Source organism: Vigna umbellata, chromosome 10, assembly GCF_029865625.1.
Source record: "Vigna umbellata cultivar VRB3 chromosome 10, Vumbellata_1.0, whole genome shotgun sequence".
Taxonomy (NCBI): domain Eukaryota; kingdom Viridiplantae; phylum Streptophyta; class Magnoliopsida; order Fabales; family Fabaceae; genus Vigna; species Vigna umbellata.
In genome coordinates, this window is record NC_142174.1 from 16,800,681 (window position 1) to 16,821,960 (window position 21,280).

The following is a 21,280-nucleotide window of genomic DNA, read 5'->3' on the forward strand; positions in this document are numbered from 1 at the left end:
AAAACCTACCCTATGCCTTTTCCATTGCCGAATAATTCTCACAACGTAATACTCAAACAATCTTCTCTAACAAATAACAATCTCATCAACATTAACCAAGAATCCTATGAGCTTCTTAGTTTTGGTAATTTTCACTAAATTTAAAATAAAAACATAAATTCTCCTGTTATCATAATTAATCTGGTTGTTAGATGCAAGAATCTTGAAAAGCATCATGCTTCAGGTCCAAAGTGCCGAAACTCGTGAGCGTAGTGAGGCCTCTGAAACTTGAAAGTAATTATATAACACTTGCAAGATGTGGAAAAGTGGGGAGAAGCCACCACGTGCTTTACCCAACTTATCATGGGCTATGCTATGGCACTGCATGATTCAAATGCTACTTTTCTTTTCAGTAACATTTTCACCGCTGCTTGTGGAGACTTTGTTCAAGCATTATTCATCAAGTAAGAACTAGTTGCAGGGTTGTGGGTAGATTCGTAATTTCGGTTTTAATGATTATCATAATCTAATTTCAACGTACTGTTGTATGTGGAGCTATTGTGTTATATAATGCAATTCATCACATAAATTCTGAGGGAGACACCATAACCTCTGCTCCCGATTTCAGAAGCCTAGTCACAGCAGCACTGAAATATCCACAGATGCACACTCCCTTTAGATAGAGAAAGGAAAAGAGAGAGAAAATGCTGTTTCTTCTTTCTCTCTTTACTTTTAACTTTTAAGCTCTCATTTTTTGTTCCCTGCATTTGCACCTTCTGCTTCAGATCACATTTGCATGAGGTGAAGGCATATTCACATTCTTTTGAAGTCATCTTCTTTTCTTCTTTTCTTTTTCTTTTGGGTTGACTTTGAAGATTGAACTTCAACATTGTGTTCTCCACACCAATGCCCCGAATGGAGGACCAGAATTCATTGAATTATTCCTTTTAAGGAGGTGTTTGTGATGCTGAAGGCTATAATCAGCTCCCAAGTGTCGGTTGACCTGAAAATGTTAGATTCTCTCGCAGTTGATATGCTCGGCGACATCAAAATTTGTTGGTTTCAAGATGATATTTTGCAGATTCTTGTTTTTATTATTCATATCCTATTTATAGAATTTTCTTTTGGGTTTTGTTTGGATTATGCATAGACTAAATTTAGAAGAAAGGTAAAACAGCCAAAAAAGAAAAATAGAGAGGATTTTTGTGAGACACTTACATCCTTTCATTTTTTCCCTTCCATTTTCAAACCATCTCTCTCTGAATTCACTGCGCAAAAAGTTGGATGAAGAATTTTCCTTGAGAAATCGACTACGCATGTCATTATCACCTTTGGTTAAATTTCCTTTTGCAAAGTTCTTACTTCTAGACTTTTTCCTATGTTCCATGTGACGAAGAATTTGACAGTCTGTTTCTTGGGATGGGGACCATTTCACAAAACTCCAAGCTTTCCACAAGAATACAGAAACCACCGTATAATTTGTTCTCGTAATAACAGGACCATATGATATTAGTCAATTACTATTTAATATTTATTTCCTCCCACTTCCATCTCTGACTATAATATAAAAAATTTTATTTATCTTTTTTGTTTCCGTTGAATGGCTCCGTAATCTGTGATTAGTTTCCTGCGGCAGGCAATGATTGGAGGAACGGAGGCTGAAACCTTGAGTGGTCCTTTGTGTTCCATGCTATCTCAACTCAACAATGCGACACAAGCAGTGATAATTAACTGAACACCAAATGGGTCTTTGGAATGCTCAGAATTCAATGACATGTGGTATCCTTCTCAACCTTGGAATAGGAGTTTAGGCTAGTTTTGCGGAGAGAGTGAGTGAGTGAGAGAAATGGGTTCGGTTGGAGGGGAAGAGGCAATCCACGAGCCTACTGGCCATGATGAGAGGATTCTTGTTTCTGTTCGTCTTCGTCCCCTCAATGAAAAGGAGCTTGCAAGAAATGATCTTTCAGACTGGGAATGCATCAATGATACTACCATCATATACAGGAGCAACCTTTCGGCTTCTGACAGGTCACTCTACCCAACAGCGTATTCCTTTGGTAAGAACTTACTTTCATCATATTTGATTTGGTTTAATATACTTTCCATAATGCAGCCCCGGATTGTGTATGTATTTTGCGGCCATTCTCTCTGTTGTATGCCACAAATCTGGTCATATCTACATATGAAGTTAGTCCATTGGTTTGGTTAATGAACTTATTGTTACTCCAAGATCATAACTTGCTTTAATTGCTTTCCTCTTCTGATCTTCCATTCTTTCCTTTTGGCTTTAGACAATGTGTTTCGGTCGGATTGTTCCACAAGGCAGGTGTATGAAAAAGCAGCTAAGAAAGTTGCTCTTTCAGTTGTCGGTGGCATCAACTGTGAGTTTCTTCCCTTTGTCTGCTTTTCCTCCTTCACCAGCATCATCAGAATCCACGGAATTTCCGTGTTAACATCTTCTTTTGATCTCTCTCCGTGGTGTCTAATTGATCAGCAAGCATTTTTGCATATGGACAAACAAGCAGCGGGAAGACATACACCATGAGTGGCATAACTGAATACACAGTAGCAGATATTTTTAAGTACATAGAGATGGTAGGTCAAATATGAACATGCCAACATTTACCTTGCCTTTCTAAAAAACAATTTTCTGATTTGGTTTTACCTTTTCATAGCACACGGAAAGAGAATTCGTTTTGAAGTTTTCGGCAATTGAGATTTATAATGAATCTGTCAGGGACCTCCTTAGTCCAGACTGTACTCCTCTCAGACTTCTTGATGATCCAGAGGTAAACATCTCCATTTCCTACAGAACTAGTATCTGTGCATGTTGCTTACAGTTTTTCAATTTAACAGAGAGGGACGGTTGTTGAGAAACTGACAGAGGAAACTATAAGAGATTGGGAACACTTTACAGAACTTATTTCTTTCAGTGAAGGTAAGAAGGGTTTGAATGATTCTTGCTTCAGCAGAGTAACCTAGACTGAATGAATATATTTCATTTTGTTTTATTTCCCCTCTTTAAGAATTTTGTCCAGACAGAGTTGAGTGCTTACTCATCCTTCAATTGATTGCATTTTTGCAGCTCAAAGACAGATAGGGGAGACAGCACTGAATGAAGCCAGCTCCAGATCTCATCAAATTCTAAGACTGGTATTTTATATTATTAATGTTGTTAAAGGGCTACTAAATTTGTGAAACTTTTATGATATTTCTTCTCTCACATTTCTTATACAATGTGCTGCCTCACCTCAGACAATTGAAAGTTCTTCATGTGAGTTCCTTGGAAATGACAAGTCTAGCTCTCTTTCCGCTTCAGTGGTATGATTGATTCCCTCAGTTTGTAGGAAAGTATTTTCAAGGATAAGCTTATTGTCTTGAAGAACATCAATAGGAATTCAAATAATTTCTCTATTCTTTTTCTGGGTGCAGAATTTTGTTGATCTAGCTGGAAGTGAGAGAGCATCCCAAACCAATTCAGCTGGTACGAGATTGAAAGAGGGTTGCCACATAAATCGTAGCTTATTAACTCTAGGAACTGTTATCCGCAAACTCAGGTTAGCTTATGAAGATGGTGCTTTCATGGCCAGTGTTTTCCTTTTTAGAAACTTGCTCCATAACTTAATAATAGTCAATATTTTCCATATTGGCAATAGTTTATATAGTTTTGTTTTGGGGAAGGGTAGGTTGAATATTTCTTCCTTTTCATCTAAAAATAAAAAAATTGGTTGCAGCAAGGGAAGAAATGGACATTTTCCTTTCAGAGATTCAAAGCTAACCCGCATATTGCAGTCCTCGTTAGGAGGCAACGCCAGAACTGCTATCATCTGCACCATGAGCCCTGCACGGAGCTATGTTGAACAAACCAGAAACACCCTATTATTTGCAAGCTGTGCAAAAGAAGTGGCAACTAATGCACAAGTCAACGTAGTGATGTCTGATAAAGCACTAGTCAAGCAATTACAGAAAGAGTTGGCTAGGCTGGAAGACGAATTGAGAAACTCAGGGCCACCCCACGTTACATCTGATGCTTCTGCAATGTTGAGAGAAAAAGACCGTCAAATTGAGATGGTAATAATAAAGATTTTGTGCTAATTGAAATTCATTATCTTTTATGGTTAACATAGGATTGTTTGTAGTATGTATCGAACTACAGATCTGGGATAAAAATGCTAAAATTCCAGACATATAAAATAATAAAATATATCGGCCATGAAGTTACAAATAAAATCCCTGTACTATGAGCAGAGTATGGAGAGATGATTTTACCCGAGTATTATTTCATACGAGAAAGAATAGATAATACAGAAAGAAGGAACAAAGGTATTATTAAATAGGACATTCTCAGAATTAACTAGAAATCCGAAAAACCACAGGAATGAAATAAAGTGAAATAGTTGACTGTAATCTTCTCATTAGATGCCATGATTCGTTCTCCTTAAATATAGGGATTGGTTTCTTGTAGGATAATATATATTGTCACTTGATTGTTATTTTTTTTTGGAGGTCGTCGTCACTTGATTGTTGATTCAATTGTTTTCATTCACTGATTCTGCGATGTTATTCTGTCCACATCTAATAATGACCTTCAGTATTGTTGCTTCTCCTTGGTTATATACTCCAATACTTATTATCATACTGTCCTTTTCTATTACGAGGCTTTCCACCTTGAATGTTTTTTCTTATGCTGAAACTTTGCAAAATTAAAACCTATACTATTGTTACCTCTTTCCAGTGGCAAATGATAAACCATTTGATGCTTTATAGAAATAAAACATGAAAATGCATCTCAATACCCTTCCATGAAACACCTACTTTCCATCCAAGTTTTGTTCTTTTCTTATTTTATCTCACATTATGGTGACAACTTCAGCAAATATGTATGCTTTTTATATATAGTCACGGGAATGAGGTTGTTGGAAGTTCCTACCACTGAGCATGTTTCTCTTGTTGGTTGTAATTTGTTATAGAACTGTGCTAATATGAATGTTGTTACTGTCCATGCAGTTAAAGAAAGAGGTTAAAGAGCTGACCCTGCAACGGGACCTTGCACAATCTCGAATTAATGAGATGATAAGAGTGCATGGAGATGATGTGTCAACAATAGATATGCTCCAAGTGGTGAGTATTCATGCCCTCCCTAAAGCAGTAAAAGTAGCGACTCATATGCCTTTTCTAAATCTAACAAATTTTCCTGTCAAATCTTCAGGAAAGTTTGGATACTCAATACCCAAATTTACATGTGAGAAATTCATGGAACATTGAAAATCAAAGAGAGGAGCCAAATGTACTAAGTCTTGACGGCGAAGAGAGTGTCAGGTCTTTTGATGCATCTCAATATTCAGATGGACATAGTTTTAGCTCTGATGACAACTTATTCCAACTGCCTGACCTTGAAAAGAATCTTCTGGTGAGAAGTTCTTCCCCAGGTCCTCCTGTCAAAAGGAACGATTCTGTAACCAATGATGTGGATAAGAATAACGATCGAGATCAGCATGAAGAGGACAATTGTAAGGAAGTTAGGTGCATTGAGTCAGAAGATCTTAGTACAAACACTCATAAGCACTCAAACCTTGAAGATTCAAGATCAAATACATACACTAATTCCAATGCATTGTCTCCTAGAGCAAGCACAACAATCTCAGGATTGATTGTAGCTGATAATAGAGACAAGGAAAAAGTAGTTTTGAGTTCATCTAGGTCAAAGGAAGACAGGAGAGTGAATCACTTGCCCCAAGATTTTGTTCTTCCCTCTCCAAAAGAAATTTCTGTCTGCATGACAGGAAACAGTAGAAGTGGTACTTCTAGAGCCGTGAGGCTGAGCCGAAGTAAAAGTTGTAAAGCAAGTCTCATGAGGAATTTTTCATCAGATTGGTTTGAAGAGGAAGACGATGTTCAGAACACTCCACCAGTTGGGAATGAAAAACACTTCCCTGGAAGACCCAACGGCTTCCCGAAGAACATTTATGCATTAAATTATAATGCCAGACCACAGGGGCTTTCATGTAATGGCCATGGGAACTTTGTGCAAAATTCTGCATCTGATATAGTTCAGAATGTGAAATCGTCCACAAACAAGGAAAGCAAGTGTAATGCTCCCTTGCCTCCAAAAGGAAAGGAATCAGAAAATCTGAAGAGGTTGAATTTACTAGCTGAACGTGAGGTAAGCTTCTATAATACATTTTATGTTTCTTGATGGCCAAATATCAGTAAACAGGTCCAAGTGATAATTATTTGGATCATTGCTCTGTTGATTCTCTTTATTACTCTTCTTATCCCATTCATAGTATAGAAGCATTGTTATATTGAGAATTCAACCAATCAGTGATTGCTTTACATGACAGGTTCCGGAGACAGGATTGGATCCCATCATGTCTGCACAGGATGTCAAAGATGTTGGCTTGGACCCAATGGAAGCTGATGACAGAGAAAGTCATTCAGATTGGCCTTCAAAATTCAAGAGGCTCCAAAGAGAAATCATTGAATTCTGGGGTGCTTGTAATGTTTCATTGGTTCACAGGACATACTTTTTCCTTCTATTCAAAGGGGACCAATCAGATTCTTTTTACATGGAGGTAGAGCTGAGAAGACTATCATACCTTAAGCAAGCTTTTTCCCAAGGCAATCAGACAGTGGAAGATGGAAGAATCCTCAAACCTGAGTCAAGGTAACACAATTAAACTATTAAGATTTTATTTATGTCCTTAAATTGAAAAATTACACTTTTTTACTATAATAGAACTTACCATGGCTTTCACTTTGAAACAGCATGAGATATCTTAGAAAAGAGAGGCAAATGTTGAGCAAGCAAATGCATAAGCGATTGTCTAAAGATGACCGACAGAACCTGTACTTGAAATGGGGGCTTCGTTTGAGTTCAAAGAATAGGAGTTTGCAGTTGGCCCATAGATTGTGGACTGACACAAAAGACATGGACCACATTAGAGACAGTGCATCAATTGTTGCAAAATTGGTTGGATTAGTGGAGCCAGAGCAAGCTTTTAAGGAGATGTTTGGACTTAACTTTACCCCACAACCCACCAGTAGGAAATCTTTTAGCTGGACAGCCAGTGTGAGGCATATTTTGTGAGCTTGGATTACTTTTTAGGTAGTTTGGTATGGCCATGTCAAAATTTACCCCCTCCTCTCTCTCTCTCTCTATATATATATATATGCATAACGTAGCTAATTTTTTTCTTCTCTTATCTTAGAAACAAATTGATTTCTGTTGTATGTTTCTAACTCTCGTTGCTATTGATTGTAAAGTGGTTTGTAAAGGATGTGCAATTCTAAGGTGGTAGATTTGTTCATCTGTATTTACCTTGAATCCAGTTGGAACATCAGGAATTGTTCAATACTAATTGTTACCTGGATTTTCTAAGAAATGCTGTGTGATGTTGTTTTCCATGTGTGATGTATTGTAGCACTGCGTTCTTTAGTTAAAATCAGGAATCATAAAACCTAGAATTTTGCTAACAATTGCTTTAGCAAAATGAGAATTTGCTTAAGCAGAAATTTGTTTCTGACTCTGCAGTTTGCTTCAGACCGAAGTTCGATGCTACTCTGTAAAGTAAAAGTTACCCTTCAAACAAAATCCAAACTGGAAGATTATTAGAATTAGTCTTGTTCTTCCTGTACCCTTATAAAATTTATGAAACATGACTTTTAGGAACGGGGATTTCTGGAACACATGAAACTGGGATAAATTTTTTGGAATAGGATTTCTAAAATATATATGATATTTTTCAGAATGAGTTTTTAAAAATGAGATTTTCAGAACTATTTTTTTAGCTATGTGTTTTTTTCTCTTTTCTTCCCCTGTATCTTTTTCCTTTTCTTTTTCCACGTGATGATGGTGCAACGACAACAGCATGAGGAATTTGTCTATGAATATGGTATGCACGTAGTAATGGTTGAGGTTCAGAAAGCAAAAGTCTTAATCTTATCGTGTTACTCTCCGTAATCCATGATTTTGTTTGGGCTATATGTCTAATGGGCCCAAGTCCATTTATACCCTGTTTTTTTAAGGGCTATATATCTTCTTTTAAGGATGTCGACCGTCCGTTTCCGTCCGTTCACATATTTTATATTTTGATTTACATCTATTTTAATAAATTTTTTTAAAATATTTTAATTATTATTTAAATAATAATACATAAATTAAATTAATAATAATTATTTTATTAAATAAAATAAAATTAATTTATAATTAATTAAATAATAATTTTAAAAAAATTAAATAATATTTATATATTAATTTAAAATATAAAAAATTAGAAAACAAAAAACTAAAAAAAAACTATAACGGATGTCGCACAGCATTAACGGCACATCCATTAACGGATGTAGCACATTTGTTTTAATAAATTTTTTAAAAATATTTTGATTATTATTTAAATAATAATATTAATAATAATTATTTTATTAAATAAATAAAATTAATTCATAAATAATTAAGTAATAATTTTAAAAAAATTAAATAATATTTATATATTAATTTAAAATATTATAAATTAAAAAACTAAAAACTAAAAAAATAAAAAGTATAATGAATGTGGCACATCGTTTTAATAAATGTTTTAAAAATATTTTGATTATTATTTAAATAATAATACATAAATTAAATTAATAATAATTATTTTATTAAATAAAATAAAATTAATTTATAAATAATTAAGTAATAATTTTAAAAAAATTAAATAATATTTATATACTAATTTAAAATATAATAAATTAGAAAACAAAAAACTAAAAAAAATTACAATGGATATCGCCACATCCACAACAGCACATTCGTTTTAATAAAATTTTTAAAAATATTTTAATTATTATTTAAATAATAATACATACATTAAATTAATAATAATTATTTTATTAAATGAAATTAATTTATAAATAATTATTTAATAACTTTTAAAAAATTAAATAATATTTATATATTAATTTAAAATACAATAAATTAAAATACTAAAAACTAAAAAAAAAAAAAACTCAACGGATGTGACATCCGTTTTAAGAAAAGAAGTGGGGTGTATGATATTTTAAAATATAAAGAATAGTTTTGAAATTTAAAAAAATGTGATGGTACAAAAAGCAATGTGGGATGGTGTAGGAAGTAACCCTCTAAAAGAAGATATGACGATGGCAGTTCGAGACATGTATTTGGACAACTAAAATAAACAATTTGTTTCATAAACATAAAATTAATTTATTTAAATAAATTTTAGCAGATAACTTATACAAATTAACTTATTCATTAATATGTAGAGATTTTTTTCTTATTTTTTAAATGATTATTTTCTAAGATATATCTATTTGGATGAGCTTATTCTCTTAACTTTTCCCAATGTTTTTTCACACACACATATATTGTCATTCTAAAGAGTTTTTGGTATTAAAATTGATATACTCGCAATAGTGAGTTTTGATCTTAGAAGGAGTAAGATATTGAATTTGTTTGAGTTTCTGCAATAGACTTTAGTACAAAAACTATTTACAAATCCTTAACTTTTAAAGACGTAAAATATTTAAAACTTATCATAAATATGATTTATAATTATACAATATTGCAAAAATATTTACACGGTAAGTGTATTATAATTAAGCTAAATTTCATTTATGATTAAAACATCTTTTTTATTGTCTCTCTACATGTTTGTAGAACATTTAGACATCTTTGATAAGAAAAAACACATATATCTTTTGTTTTTGGGTTTACTTCACTATTTTATTTTTCCTTTCATAAGAAAGAAAAATATGAAATTTTTCAAAAAGAAAAAAATAAGAGCCAAGGGTGTAAGTGGCAGCATATATTTTAAGCCTTGACTTCCCAACTCATATATAAAATATTGCACATTTTAAAATTTAATCCGTCTATTATGATTTGGTTATAAACAAATAAGTATCTGAACTATTTTTTATTTGGAAGGTTGGAAAAAAAAACCAACATTTTTTGAGGAAAAGTTAAGAAAAAAATTACTTTTACTATACACGGCAGTGGTTGTGGTTAAATGATGAGAAAGTGGGGAAAAAGTTGAGATTCTTTCACAGGCTATGTAATGCAGAATTGGTTCTATCTACTCTTCCAGTATGAAGAAACACATAAGCAAATTGGGCCAGTGTGATTTAATGTTGACAAGTTAGCAGTGGCAAAGATTTGAATGAAAAGCAGAAGAAACGTTACCCTTTTGGATTGAATTCAGTCACAAACATAGGGAAAATTGAATGGCCTTGATGGTTGCAAAGATTGTGCCTGCCCTCTACCACTAGCCACTGCAGGGATATGGCACCACAATGCAAAGTTCGATTTCAGGCTTCCCCAAATTCTAATTCTCACCCATTTTACCCTCTGCCTGTGATAAATTTCTTGCACTCATTTCAGGATGGACCACTGTACAATTACTACATAATTATAAATGGAGGATCATCATGTTGTTAAAGTGAAACCTTTTTTGGTTGGCATAAGGCCTGCTGTAGCTCAATGGAGCATTCAATAGCACCCTTTATCTTTCACTCTTGATTACTAAAATAGTTGTAATCCAATGTCTAAAGACACTGCATTTATTTTAAATTATTTCCACGGCTTGTCTTTACATTGTCAAAGTTTTCGACTATGGGATTTTTTGTGGTCCACCCAATTATTGATTCACCTTAATTCAATTTACTGTCTCGGATTAGCCTTTCTTGTACTTTCTCCCCATAACTTTTATGTCTAAGTAGATTCAAAAGCCTAGTAACAGTGCAAAACATGAGCATGGGGTTAAAGGGAATCACCTAATGCAGGGCTGAAACTATAAAGTGCGAAACATGAACAACACAAAAATATGTCCAAGCCGTCCCAACATGAAAACCCAAAATCCCCATTCGTCCATTTTCATCTGAATGGCCCCAAGAGAAAACAGACAATCTCAAACTAATAAGGAATAAAATATCCAATAATAAATCTTTTCCTTTTTTTTTCGTCAAATTCTATTTGTCTTTAAAAAATTTAAAATGGTGTAACTGTTTCTTTTACTATAATCCCTATTAACTGTATTTAATACGAATATTAATTAATAATTTAAAAAGGAGCACGAAAGGAAAAAGAAAGGTGAATGATTCAAGCCATATCACATCACATGAGTTTAAAAAGGTTTGTAGGGACAGAGCAGAACTCAGACCAGCACACACAGTGGTGTTTTCAAAAAAGGGTGGGTTCAAATGGTTATAATAGTTGTTAGAGAGGAGAGAGAGAGGGAGACATAAATAAATAAATAAATAAAATATTAAATAAGAAGAAACAGAAACAGAAAAAAGACAGAAGGGGGAGCTGTTATGGCGTTATGCAATGAAAACTGTGTTTTTCATGTATGAGACAGAGAAATAGGAAATAAGAAGGGAGAGTTGTTTTTGCGGAATCTGGAAAATACGCGCTCTTCTTCTGCTTATTAGTTTCAGTGTGTGCGGATTGCTAATGTACGCAACAACTGCACACCCTGCTAACCTAAACACCCAATAATAATACCCTGCTCCAACTGCTCATCTCTATTATTATTCATAGCTTCTTCACTCGTTGCTTCTGCAACGGTTACCATTAACCACATACCAACAACCATCCTTTCGCATTCTCATGCCTGTTCTTCTTCTACTCCTGGTGTTCTGCGCACCGCTCTTAACGTGCGCCGACCGCACCGCCGTTACTGTTGTGGAGATCCAAGCCTTGACGTCCTTCAAGCTCAACCTCCACGACCCCGTCGGAGCTCTCGACGGTTGGGATCCGACGTCTCCGGCGGCACCGTGTGACTGGCGCGGAGTCGCATGCATGAACGGCCGAGTCACGGAGTTGCGCCTGCCTCGCCTTCAACTCGGGGGCAGACTCAGTGACCGTCTCTCCGAGTTGCGCATGCTACGCAAGATAAGCCTTCGCTCAAACAACTTAAACGGAACCGTTCCTTCGTCGCTCTCCAAATGCACGCTCTTACGGTCATTGTTCCTGCAGGAGAATTCGTTTACCGGCAACCTTCCGACGGAGATCGCCAACCTCACTGGTCTTCAGATTCTCAACGTCGCGCTGAACCGCCTCTCCGGCAGTATCCCCGGCCTTCTTCCTCTCGGCCTCAAAGCCCTCGACCTCTCGTCGAACGCCTTCTCTGGCGAGATTCCAAGCTCCTTGTCGAACCTCTATCAGCTTCAGTTGATAAACCTCTCGTATAATCAGTTATCCGGCGAGATTCCGGCGAGCCTCGGGGAACTTCAGCAGCTGCAGTACCTCTGGCTGGACCACAATCTCCTCGGAGGAACGCTTCCTTCTGCGCTCGCAAATTGCTCCGCGCTTCTGCATCTGAGCGTGGACGGAAACGCGCTTACCGGCGTGATTCCGTCGGCGATTTCGGCGCTTCCGAGACTTCAGGTGATGTCACTGTCTCAGAACAACTTCACCGGCTCCATTCCAGCTTCCGTTTTCTGCAATGGTTCTGTCCACGCGCCGTCGTTGCGGATTGTTCACCTTAGTTTCAACGGTTTCGTGGATTTCGTGGGGCCTGAGATGAGCACGTGTATAAGTGTTCTTCAGGTTTTGGATATTCAGCACAATCGGATACGAGGCACGTTTCCGTTGTGGTTGACCAACGTGACCACGTTGACCGTGCTTGATGTGTCCAATAATGCACTTTTTGGGGAAGTTCCGCCCCAAATAGGAAATCTTTTTAAGTTGGAGGTGTTGAAGATGGCTAATAATTCCTTCACCGGTACCATTCCGGTGGAACTGAAGAAATGTGGGTTCCTAAGCGTCGTTGATTTTGAAGGAAACGAGTTTGGCGGGGAAGTTCCTTCGTTTTTGGGTGATGTGACGGGGCTGAAGGTGCTATCTCTCGGTGGGAACCACTTCTCTGGTTCGGTTCCGGTGAGTTTTGGAAACCTTTCATATCTTGAAATGTTGAGTTTGTGGGGTAACAGGTTGACTGGAAGTATGCCTGAGATGATAATGAGTTTGAACAATTTGACGATACTAGACCTTAGTGGAAACAAATTTACGGGTCAAGTTTATGCGAGTATTGGGAATTTGAATAAGTTGACGGTTCTCAATCTTAGTGGCAATGGCTTCTCTGGAAAAATTCCTTCTAGTTTGGGGAATCTTTTCAAGCTAACTTCGCTTGACTTGAGCAAACAGAATCTTTCTGGAGAATTACCGCTTGAGCTCTCGGGATTGCCCAGTTTGCAAGTTGTTGCACTGCAGGAAAACAAGTTATCTGGTGATGTGCCTGAAGGGTTTAGTAGTTTGACGAGTTTGCAGTATGTTAATCTCAGTTCTAATGCCTTTTCCGGGTCTATTCCTGAAAATTATGGTTTTCTTCGTTCATTGCTTGTTCTTTCGTTGTCTGGTAATGACATTACAGGAGCAATCCCTTCGGAAATTGGAAATTGCTCTGGTATTGAAATTCTGGAGCTTGGATCAAACTCTCTGGTAGGTCGCATTCCTGCTGATCTCTCTCGTCTCACCTTTTTGAGAGTGCTTGATTTGAGTGGAAACACTTTAACTGGGGATTTGCCTGAGGAAATCTCCAAATGCTCGGGGCTAACCACTTTGCTGGTGGATCACAACCATCTTTCCGGGGATATACCGGGGTCCTTGTGGAATCTAGCAAACCTGACAATGCTAGATCTCTCTGCTAACAACTTGAGTGGGAAAATTCCAAGCAATCTTTCTATGATTCCGGGTTTAGTGTTCTTAAATGTCTCGGGAAATAACTTGGACGGTGAGATACCACCAACATTGGGATTTCGGTTCAGTAACCCAGATGTTTTCACAGATAATCCAGGTTTATGTGGGAAGCCATTGGATACGAAATGCGAAGATATAAATAATGGTAAGGACAGAAAGAGGATGATTGTGCTTGTGGTTGTCGTTGCTTGCGGAGCTTTTGTACTGGTTTTGTTTTGCTGCTTCTACGTGTTCAGTCTATTGAGATGGCGTAAAAGACTGAAACGGGGTGTATCGGGTGAAAAGAAGAAGAGTCCCGCTAGAGCCAGTTCTGGAACAAGTGGAGGTCGTAGCAGCACTGAGAGTGGGGGACCAAAACTAGTGATGTTTAACACTAAAGTTACACTTGCTGAGACCATTGAAGCAACAAGACAATTCGACGAAGAGAACGTGCTGAGCAGAACAAGGTATGGATTAGTGTTCAAAGCCTGTTACAACGATGGAATGGTCCTCTCCGTTCGCAGGCTCCAAGATGGATCATTGGATGAAAACATGTTTAGAAAAGAAGCCGAATCACTAGGCAAAGTGAAGCACCGAAATTTAACAGTTCTCAGAGGTTATTATGCTGGGCCACCTGACATGAGACTCCTAGTCTACGATTACATGCCCAATGGAAACCTCGCAACCCTCCTCCAAGAAGCTTCTCACCAAGATGGCCACGTTCTAAATTGGCCAATGCGACACCTCATTGCACTGGGCATTGCCCGTGGTTTAGGCTTCCTACACCAATCCTCAATGGTCCACGGCAACGTGAAACCACAAAATGTCCTATTCGATGCAGATTTCGAAGCCCATTTATCAGATTTTGGGTTAGAAAAGTTAACAGTAGCCACCACCCCAGGCGAAGCCTCAACTTCAGCATCGGTTGGCACGTTGGGTTACGTTTCTCCAGAAGCAGTCTTAACCGGGGAAGCCACGAAGGAGAGTGATGTTTACAGCTTTGGCATTGTGTTGTTGGAACTGCTGACTGGAAAACGACCCGTCATGTTCACCCAGGACGAAGACATAGTAAAGTGGGTAAAAAAACAATTACAAAGGGGTCAAATAACAGAGCTATTAGAACCGGGTTTGCTTGAGTTGGATCCAGAATCATCAGAGTGGGAAGAGTTTTTACTGGGTGTAAAAGTTGGGTTACTTTGCACAGCACCTGACCCTCTTGATCGACCAACCATGTCTGACATTGTTTTCATGCTTGAAGGCTGTCGAGTCGGTCCTGATATCCCATCCTCCGCGGATCCCACCTCCCAACCTTCTCCGGCCTAACCCAAATCCGCAAATTTTCATGATCAACTTTAACATTTAGTTGTTTTGATTATTAAAAAACCCTTATCTTTCTCCCCTGTTCTTCGTTATTAACTTGTTTTCTTTCTGCCGAATTCTTTCCTCTTGAAGAAGAAAAAACAGGAAAAGGTAACATTGTCGCCACTTTTTCCATTTTTGGTGGCTATTTTCACGGTTTGTTTCAAAGTGGTGCCGGACTCGTAGATGGAGAGGTGGGAACCCCATGATGAGGCGTGTTATCTCTCTCTCACTTTCTCGACTTCTAAGTTAGTCAACATCTACGACATACAGAGTGGTTTGCGATACCGAGGAACGAGTGAGGACAAGGAGGTGGGTCCCGTGGCGTTTCCCGCCAAATTAACGGCACATAATTGGTATTGTTCCCGTCCACGAAACGGACCTGGTTTTTCTGACATCGTCATGTGGTCTTGGCTTGGCGCAGGTTCCGGCAACGGAGTTGAATGATGTAGCCGTTAAGATTGTGGGGTCCGAGGTACACGTTGTTCCCAAGAGTTAGTAGTGCATTGTTTTTTGGTGTAACCCATCTGGTCATGCAGCTTGAAAGACATATAGAATTCAGTATTCCCTTGATTCGCCACGTGTATTTTTTTGGTGCTCTAATTAATTCTAGTTTATTATTTGTCTTCATTTTGGGATTTGTTTATTTATTTTTTGTTTAGTGGAAAGAAGGGAATAGAGAAAAGTCAGGAGGGACGAATACATTATGATTGGCCATTTGGCCCACGGCTCAACAACTCTTGAACCTTTTTTTGTGGGATCGTCATCATATTATATCCGCCACTTTTTCTTTGAATTGGATTCTGCTTGGTTACCATTTTTTTGCTTTAGGGAGTTTTCAGGGGACACTTGGCATCTATTTTGGAGATTCAAAAGAAGAGAGGAAATTAAAGAACCTTCCTTTGTGATTGGATCTGGTTATGTAGGGAGTAACTATGTGAGTCCAACTTGCTTCTAAATCTTCTTTATTTTATTTATTTCTTCATCTGCAATACCTACTTAGCAGTATGTGGTAGTGGATCAAGACTCCAAGATTCTCCACAGGTGGTACTGTCATAAAAAATTCATAAAGGAATCGTAGTCAATAATGCCAAATACTCACAAGGATCTGTAACGGAAAATACAATTTGACTGGCAGTGAAGAGAGAGTAAGGGAACACAGACAGCACAACTCCTAATACTGTCCACTGACCGTTAAGGGTCCTTCCAAACTTTGAATGATTCGTTAGACCAAAAACTAGAAAAATGTTTTTAGCAAGGACATTAAAAAATGAACTGTATATAAATTTCAATTTTGTCTTAACTTACTTGACTATTTTTGTAAACAGCTCATACGGTTGTTATCCTTTTTCTATTAAAAAATAAAATTGGCACCACTTTAAGTTAAATGGAGCTTACATGTAGAGAACGTAGATCTCAAGATGTTTTTCAACACGCCTTCCTTTTATCTTGTATTATTTGTCTTTTAGGGTAACATATGCCACGTGGAACAATTTAATTAACTGCATAAATTGTAGATTATTTTTATCTAGTCTTAGTTAATCCTTCCGCATCCCTTTTATGAATTATTCTTTCTTTGATATTTTCTTTTTCTACAATTCATTTTTTCATATATTAAAATGTAATAACAATGTAAACTTAGAAAAAATTAAGAACAAGAAGAAGTCTTTATTTGTTTTACTCATTCAAAACTTTATTATGTTTTTTTTTAAATATAGAAAAACTTGAAATGTAAAATAAACAAACGGATGAAATAATGTAACCCTAATTCAAATAGGAAAGTACTTGCAGGATTGGTAAATTTTAAAGATTAATTGAGTGTTGTTGAAAATAAGGTGTTTATGTGTAAAAGAGATAATAAAAGTTAAAGGTATTTATTTTTATAGAGAGTAAATTTTAGATTCATTAGAACCAAAATAAAATCTAAAATATCTATTTGTGAAAAGAAAAGTTAAAGAGATAAGCATACTTTTCCACCCTCTTATCATGTACTAGTTTGTGCATTTTCAAATTATACAACATATGCCATGTGAGTGTGCCACTTAGGAAGGTACAATACATGTTTTTGGTATTTGTAAATTTTGCATCATATGCTAAGTTTCACAGACAAAGAAAAGAGAGAGTCAACTCAGTGCACGCTGTACCCATGGGATGAGTACAAGAAGGGTGAAAAAACTATAAAAATAATGAAAAAAATGACCCCAGAGTAATAGATAGAGATTTTACATACTCTTTTTTTGTGTAAACACGTGTACTCTAATAAAAAATTCTCATCTCAACAACAAGGTCCACAAGGAATATGGGCTTAAGGAATGAAAATCAATGCTATGCAATGATACATGAACCCTTAAATTTCGTAACAAGACAATATTTGATTTGGGAGCAAGATTCAGTGTGTGGACAGAAAAAGAAAAACCTGTTTAGCTGAAAACAAATGTTGTTTCTAAAAGTCTGCTGTATGGAAACCATTAAATGAAAGGAAGGAAACAAATTGGTCGTCATTCACTTCTTGCAAATTGTGAGGATTTTCGTATGTAACCTTTTATAAATTGAAGCTCTTAAACAAAAGATCAGGTATTTATATCACAATCAATATTCTTTTATGATTTTTACTTTTATAGAGAGATAACAGTCAATCCCGATTGAGGAATAACTTGTTAACTACTTTTAATGGATTTCTTTTTCAAGGTTTTTTTTTTTAAATTCACAAAACTTTGTAATTTCTTAAAGTTATTATGATTGTTACTTTTTATAGGGAGAAGAATGATCAATCTCCATTGAAGAACTTATTAAATTCACAAAACATGTACTGAAGTCAATGTTACTCAAATCATCAATTATTAACAACTATTTTATTATACTCTATTAATATTTTTCTTTTAATTTTATTCAATTATTCATATGTTTATTTAGTCGTGCTGACTAGCTGAGGAGCCAGTAGAATTCTATTTTACTAATTCATTTATTATGTGGACCAACTCAATCCATATGTTGCTGTATCAAGTTTGTATAAATTAGCTATTGTACTTTTGTATGAGGCTTTCTTCGTGCACCACGCACTTTTCCTTTGCACCCCTAGTTTTGTTTTTAAATATCCTAAACGAACCTCCTTTAACTTTGACTAGTAAAAATATAATTATCCTAAATCACTCCTTAGTTATTTTGTCAGCATCTTTCACCCCTTAAATTTATCTGGTGTCGCGCACTCACCCTTCACACTCTCTCTCACATTTATTTTAGTGTGCATACTCAACCTTCTCACTCTTCTTTTGAGGATAACTACCATATTTCAAAAATTGATTTAGGAAACAAAAATTCGAATTTCAAAAATAGTTTAGGAAAACACTAGATTTTGAAATTCAGTTAGGAGTATATCGAATTTCAAAATTCGGTTTAGGAGTGTATCAAATTTCAAAATATAGTTTAAGTGCTTGTATTTCAAAATCTCATTTAGGACTGCACCAAATTTCAAAATCCAGTTTAGGAGTGCATTTTGTAATTTAATTTGTGAGTGCACCAAATTTCGAAATATGACTAAGGATTTTTTCAGGTTTTGAAATCCGGTTTATGTGTCTTTGGAATTTTGAAATCTGATTAAGTTGTCTCTTGAATTTTGAATTTCGGTTAAGGGGTCTCTTGAATTTTTAAATCTTATTAAGGTGTTTTCGAGTTTCAAAGTCCAATTCTTTTAATGTCTTTTTTTATAATTTGATCTGTTTTGTTTGTTTATGATTTAATGTTTTTATAATTTGATGTGTTTTGTTTGTTTATGATTTAATGTATCATTCTTATGTTATTATTTATTTCTTGAAGTTTAAATATTTGATGTGATGTGGTTTTGTTATTTTTTTCTTTTTAAGCTTAGTTATTTGGTATGTTGTTTTTAATGTTTGTTTGTTATAAAAATGACAAGAACACATAGTGTGTCTACATACCAGGTTGAAATCATTGCATAGGGTGAAGCTCAAAGAAGACCCGCTTAATCTACTCATAGAAGAGATTGTTATGGTGAAGTTGGAGAAGCTGCACCGTTATCTAGTCTTGATGTTGAAGACCAACAAGAGGATGTTTTTCTTGGTAACATAAGGATGTTGTTCCATAAGAACATGAAGTATATGGATTTTCTAGAGGTCAAGACAATAGTTCTTTGCTCATAAGTTAAGCTGACCACATAACATTTATGTTGTGAGAAGGCTAGGTTAGTAAAATACATTAATTTCTTTTTCTATTTTTGATACTTGTTAATTTGTTTAAATTTTATATGCAATTGTTTTGTCCAAGCTCAAGGAAAGATAATTTTTGTGATGAATTTTGGTTTAATGTCTATGTGAAGGATTAATATTGACATTTATCGAGAGATTAAAAAATAAAATAAAAAAATAAATAACAAGATTTCAAAATGTAAGAGACTCCTTAACCGGATTTTGAAATCTAAGAAACTCCTTAACCGCATTTCAAAATCTGAGATAATTCTTAACTAGATTTCAAATGTTAGGTACACCCCTTAATTGAATTGTGAAATTCGTGACACTTTTTAACCATATTTGAAATTTTGGCACACTCTTAAACCAAATTTTAAATTTGATAATTTTAAATTTTGGAAAGATTTTGAAATTTAAAACATTCGTATATCGAATTTTGAAATCCAGTATTACTCTAAATCAATTTCCATATATCTAGAATCGTATTTCGAAAAATGAAATATAACTCAAGCATAAAAGAGCAAAATAAATACATGCCACTAAACTTTAACCAAAACACAATATTTGTGGTGAAAAATTCTACTGAAAAAGAAGAATATCATTGAAAAAGAATATTATCTAAGAATAAATAGACACTTTAAGAAGACGAATATGGTTAAAAGAAAAAAAAAAGAAAAATGTCATTCAATGCTTTTTGAAAATTGCTTGAAGGTGGGGAAGAAATAAATATGTAATAAAATAATAACTACAGGTGGATAAGCAGTAATTAATTTTATAATATATATGTGTTATATATATAGAGGGTACAAATAAAGTCTCACATCGGATAAATTAAGAGATGAACATGAGTTTATATACATATATAAGATACTTTCAATGGTAAGAGATCTTTTGGAGTGGTACCAAAAGCAAATTCGTTAGGGCATAGTCCAAAGTGGACAATATCTTATTAATACGAAGATTTATTTGTGTGTTGTCTCTCCCTACAAATGGTATCAGAGCCCATTGTTCAGGTTTAGTGACCGAGCTCAAGAAGATGCTCAGTAGTCCTTTGTTTATGGGCATTACAGTCAAGTTTGGGGGTGTAGGAAAAAATGTGGTGTGCAGGAAGAAAGTCCCCTCTAGTATGCTGAACCAGCTCAACCCAATTAGTCCCGTATGTGGGCCAAGTGATGGTATTAACAGTGATTCTTTCTTTTAGTACCCTTCTTCTTCTATCTTCACAGGTGGGAAAAAGTTCAAATTATTGATGACTAGAAATCTTTTGGATTGTATAATAAAATATATATTTTAAATTATATAATAAGATTTCATAATTCAGAAATGTATTACAGACTATGCAATTAAGAAATTAGAAAAATATTTTGAATTGCATAATTTAAAATTATATTATAAATAATTTTTAATTTATAAATACATTTTTGCATTTCAAAATACATTTTCAAATTGTATAATTCAAAATTCTAAACCATAGACAAATTTGACTTGTACTCAATGGAAAGTGCTTGAAAAAAACAAGAAAGGAAAGAGAAACTAAACCTTTAACCGTCTAACAATCCTATGAAGGTGTCAAAGCGAACCAATTTAAATTAGTTCACTACACATTGAACTAAAAGTAGTAGGGAATTTAAATCAACTCAGTTTATAGTGGATGAATTTCTTTTAACCCAACTAGATCCAATATGAATTGGTTGATTGAGTGAATTAATTCATTAAATTAATAAAATATAAAAAGTAATAGCATTTTTCATTAATGACATTATATATGTAATAATAGCATTGAAATATTGACATTGCTGTATTTCATTTTATTAATATCAAAATCTGGATTAAAATGATCTGGTTAAGTATGTCGACTCACTCTAACCCATGTCAAACCATACTAAGTTCACATGTTGCAACCTCTGGATCTTGTTAAGTTGCATAGTGAAATTCAATCAATCTAACCCCCCCTGCCTTAACATTTTTTTTTTAATTTTCATATTCTTACAATTTTATTAGGCAAAAACTTACATATGATAACATAAACACTGTATTTTGTTCTTCATCATTTTTAGAGATT

The 21,280-nt window shown here is 35.2% G+C and overlaps 2 protein-coding genes across 4 annotated transcripts; both read left to right on the plus strand.

The window, feature by feature from the left end:
- The first annotated feature begins 581 nt into the window (after nt 1-581).
- On the plus strand, nt 582-7,386 carry LOC124848171 (kinesin-like protein KIN-7E). Of its 3 annotated transcripts, none has more exons than XM_088100410.1 (14): nt 582-780; nt 1,616-2,036; nt 2,271-2,360; nt 2,474-2,574; nt 2,655-2,768; nt 2,836-2,917; nt 3,065-3,132; nt 3,235-3,300; nt 3,412-3,536; nt 3,714-4,050; nt 4,987-5,100; nt 5,189-6,142; nt 6,324-6,646; nt 6,748-7,386. In XM_088100410.1, exons 2-14 carry the CDS (start codon nt 1,826-1,828, stop codon nt 7,067-7,069), a joined length of 2,907 nt encoding a protein of 968 aa, XP_087956536.1. In that variant the 5' UTR covers nt 582-780; nt 1,616-1,825; the 3' UTR covers nt 7,070-7,386. The 3 variants fall into 3 exon arrangements, with proteins under 3 accessions (XP_087956536.1, XP_087956537.1, XP_087956535.1); XM_088100411.1 differs by lacking the exon at nt 582-780 and adding an exon at nt 830-990; XM_088100409.1 differs by lacking the exon at nt 582-780 and having other exon boundaries at nt 1,539-2,036.
- A 3,806-nt stretch (nt 7,387-11,192) lies between these two features.
- LOC124848160 (uncharacterized) lies at nt 11,193-15,646 on the plus strand. Its single transcript, XM_047325811.2, has 2 exons — nt 11,193-15,328; nt 15,441-15,646. The coding sequence occupies exon 1, from the start codon at nt 11,588-11,590 to the stop codon at nt 14,978-14,980; it is 3,393 nt and encodes a 1,130-aa protein (XP_047181767.2). The 5' UTR covers nt 11,193-11,587; the 3' UTR covers nt 14,981-15,328; nt 15,441-15,646.
- The last annotated feature ends 5,634 nt before the right edge of the window (nt 15,647-21,280 follow it).

Excerpts from the sequence above, each read along its gene's own strand:
- LOC124848171 (XM_088100410.1), top strand. The coding sequence starts at position 1,826 with ATGGGTTCGGTTGGAGGGGAAGAGGCAATCCACGAGCCTACTGGCCAT. Across the intron at positions 2,037-2,270 it reads CCCAACAGCGTATTCCTTTG|ACAATGTGTTTCGGTCGGAT; the intron begins GTAAGAACTTAC and ends TTTTGGCTTTAG. Across the intron at positions 2,769-2,835 it reads GACTTCTTGATGATCCAGAG|AGAGGGACGGTTGTTGAGAA; the intron begins GTAAACATCTCC and ends TCAATTTAACAG.
- LOC124848160 (XM_047325811.2), top strand. The coding sequence starts at position 11,588 with ATGCCTGTTCTTCTTCTACTCCTGGTGTTCTGCGCACCGCTCTTAACG.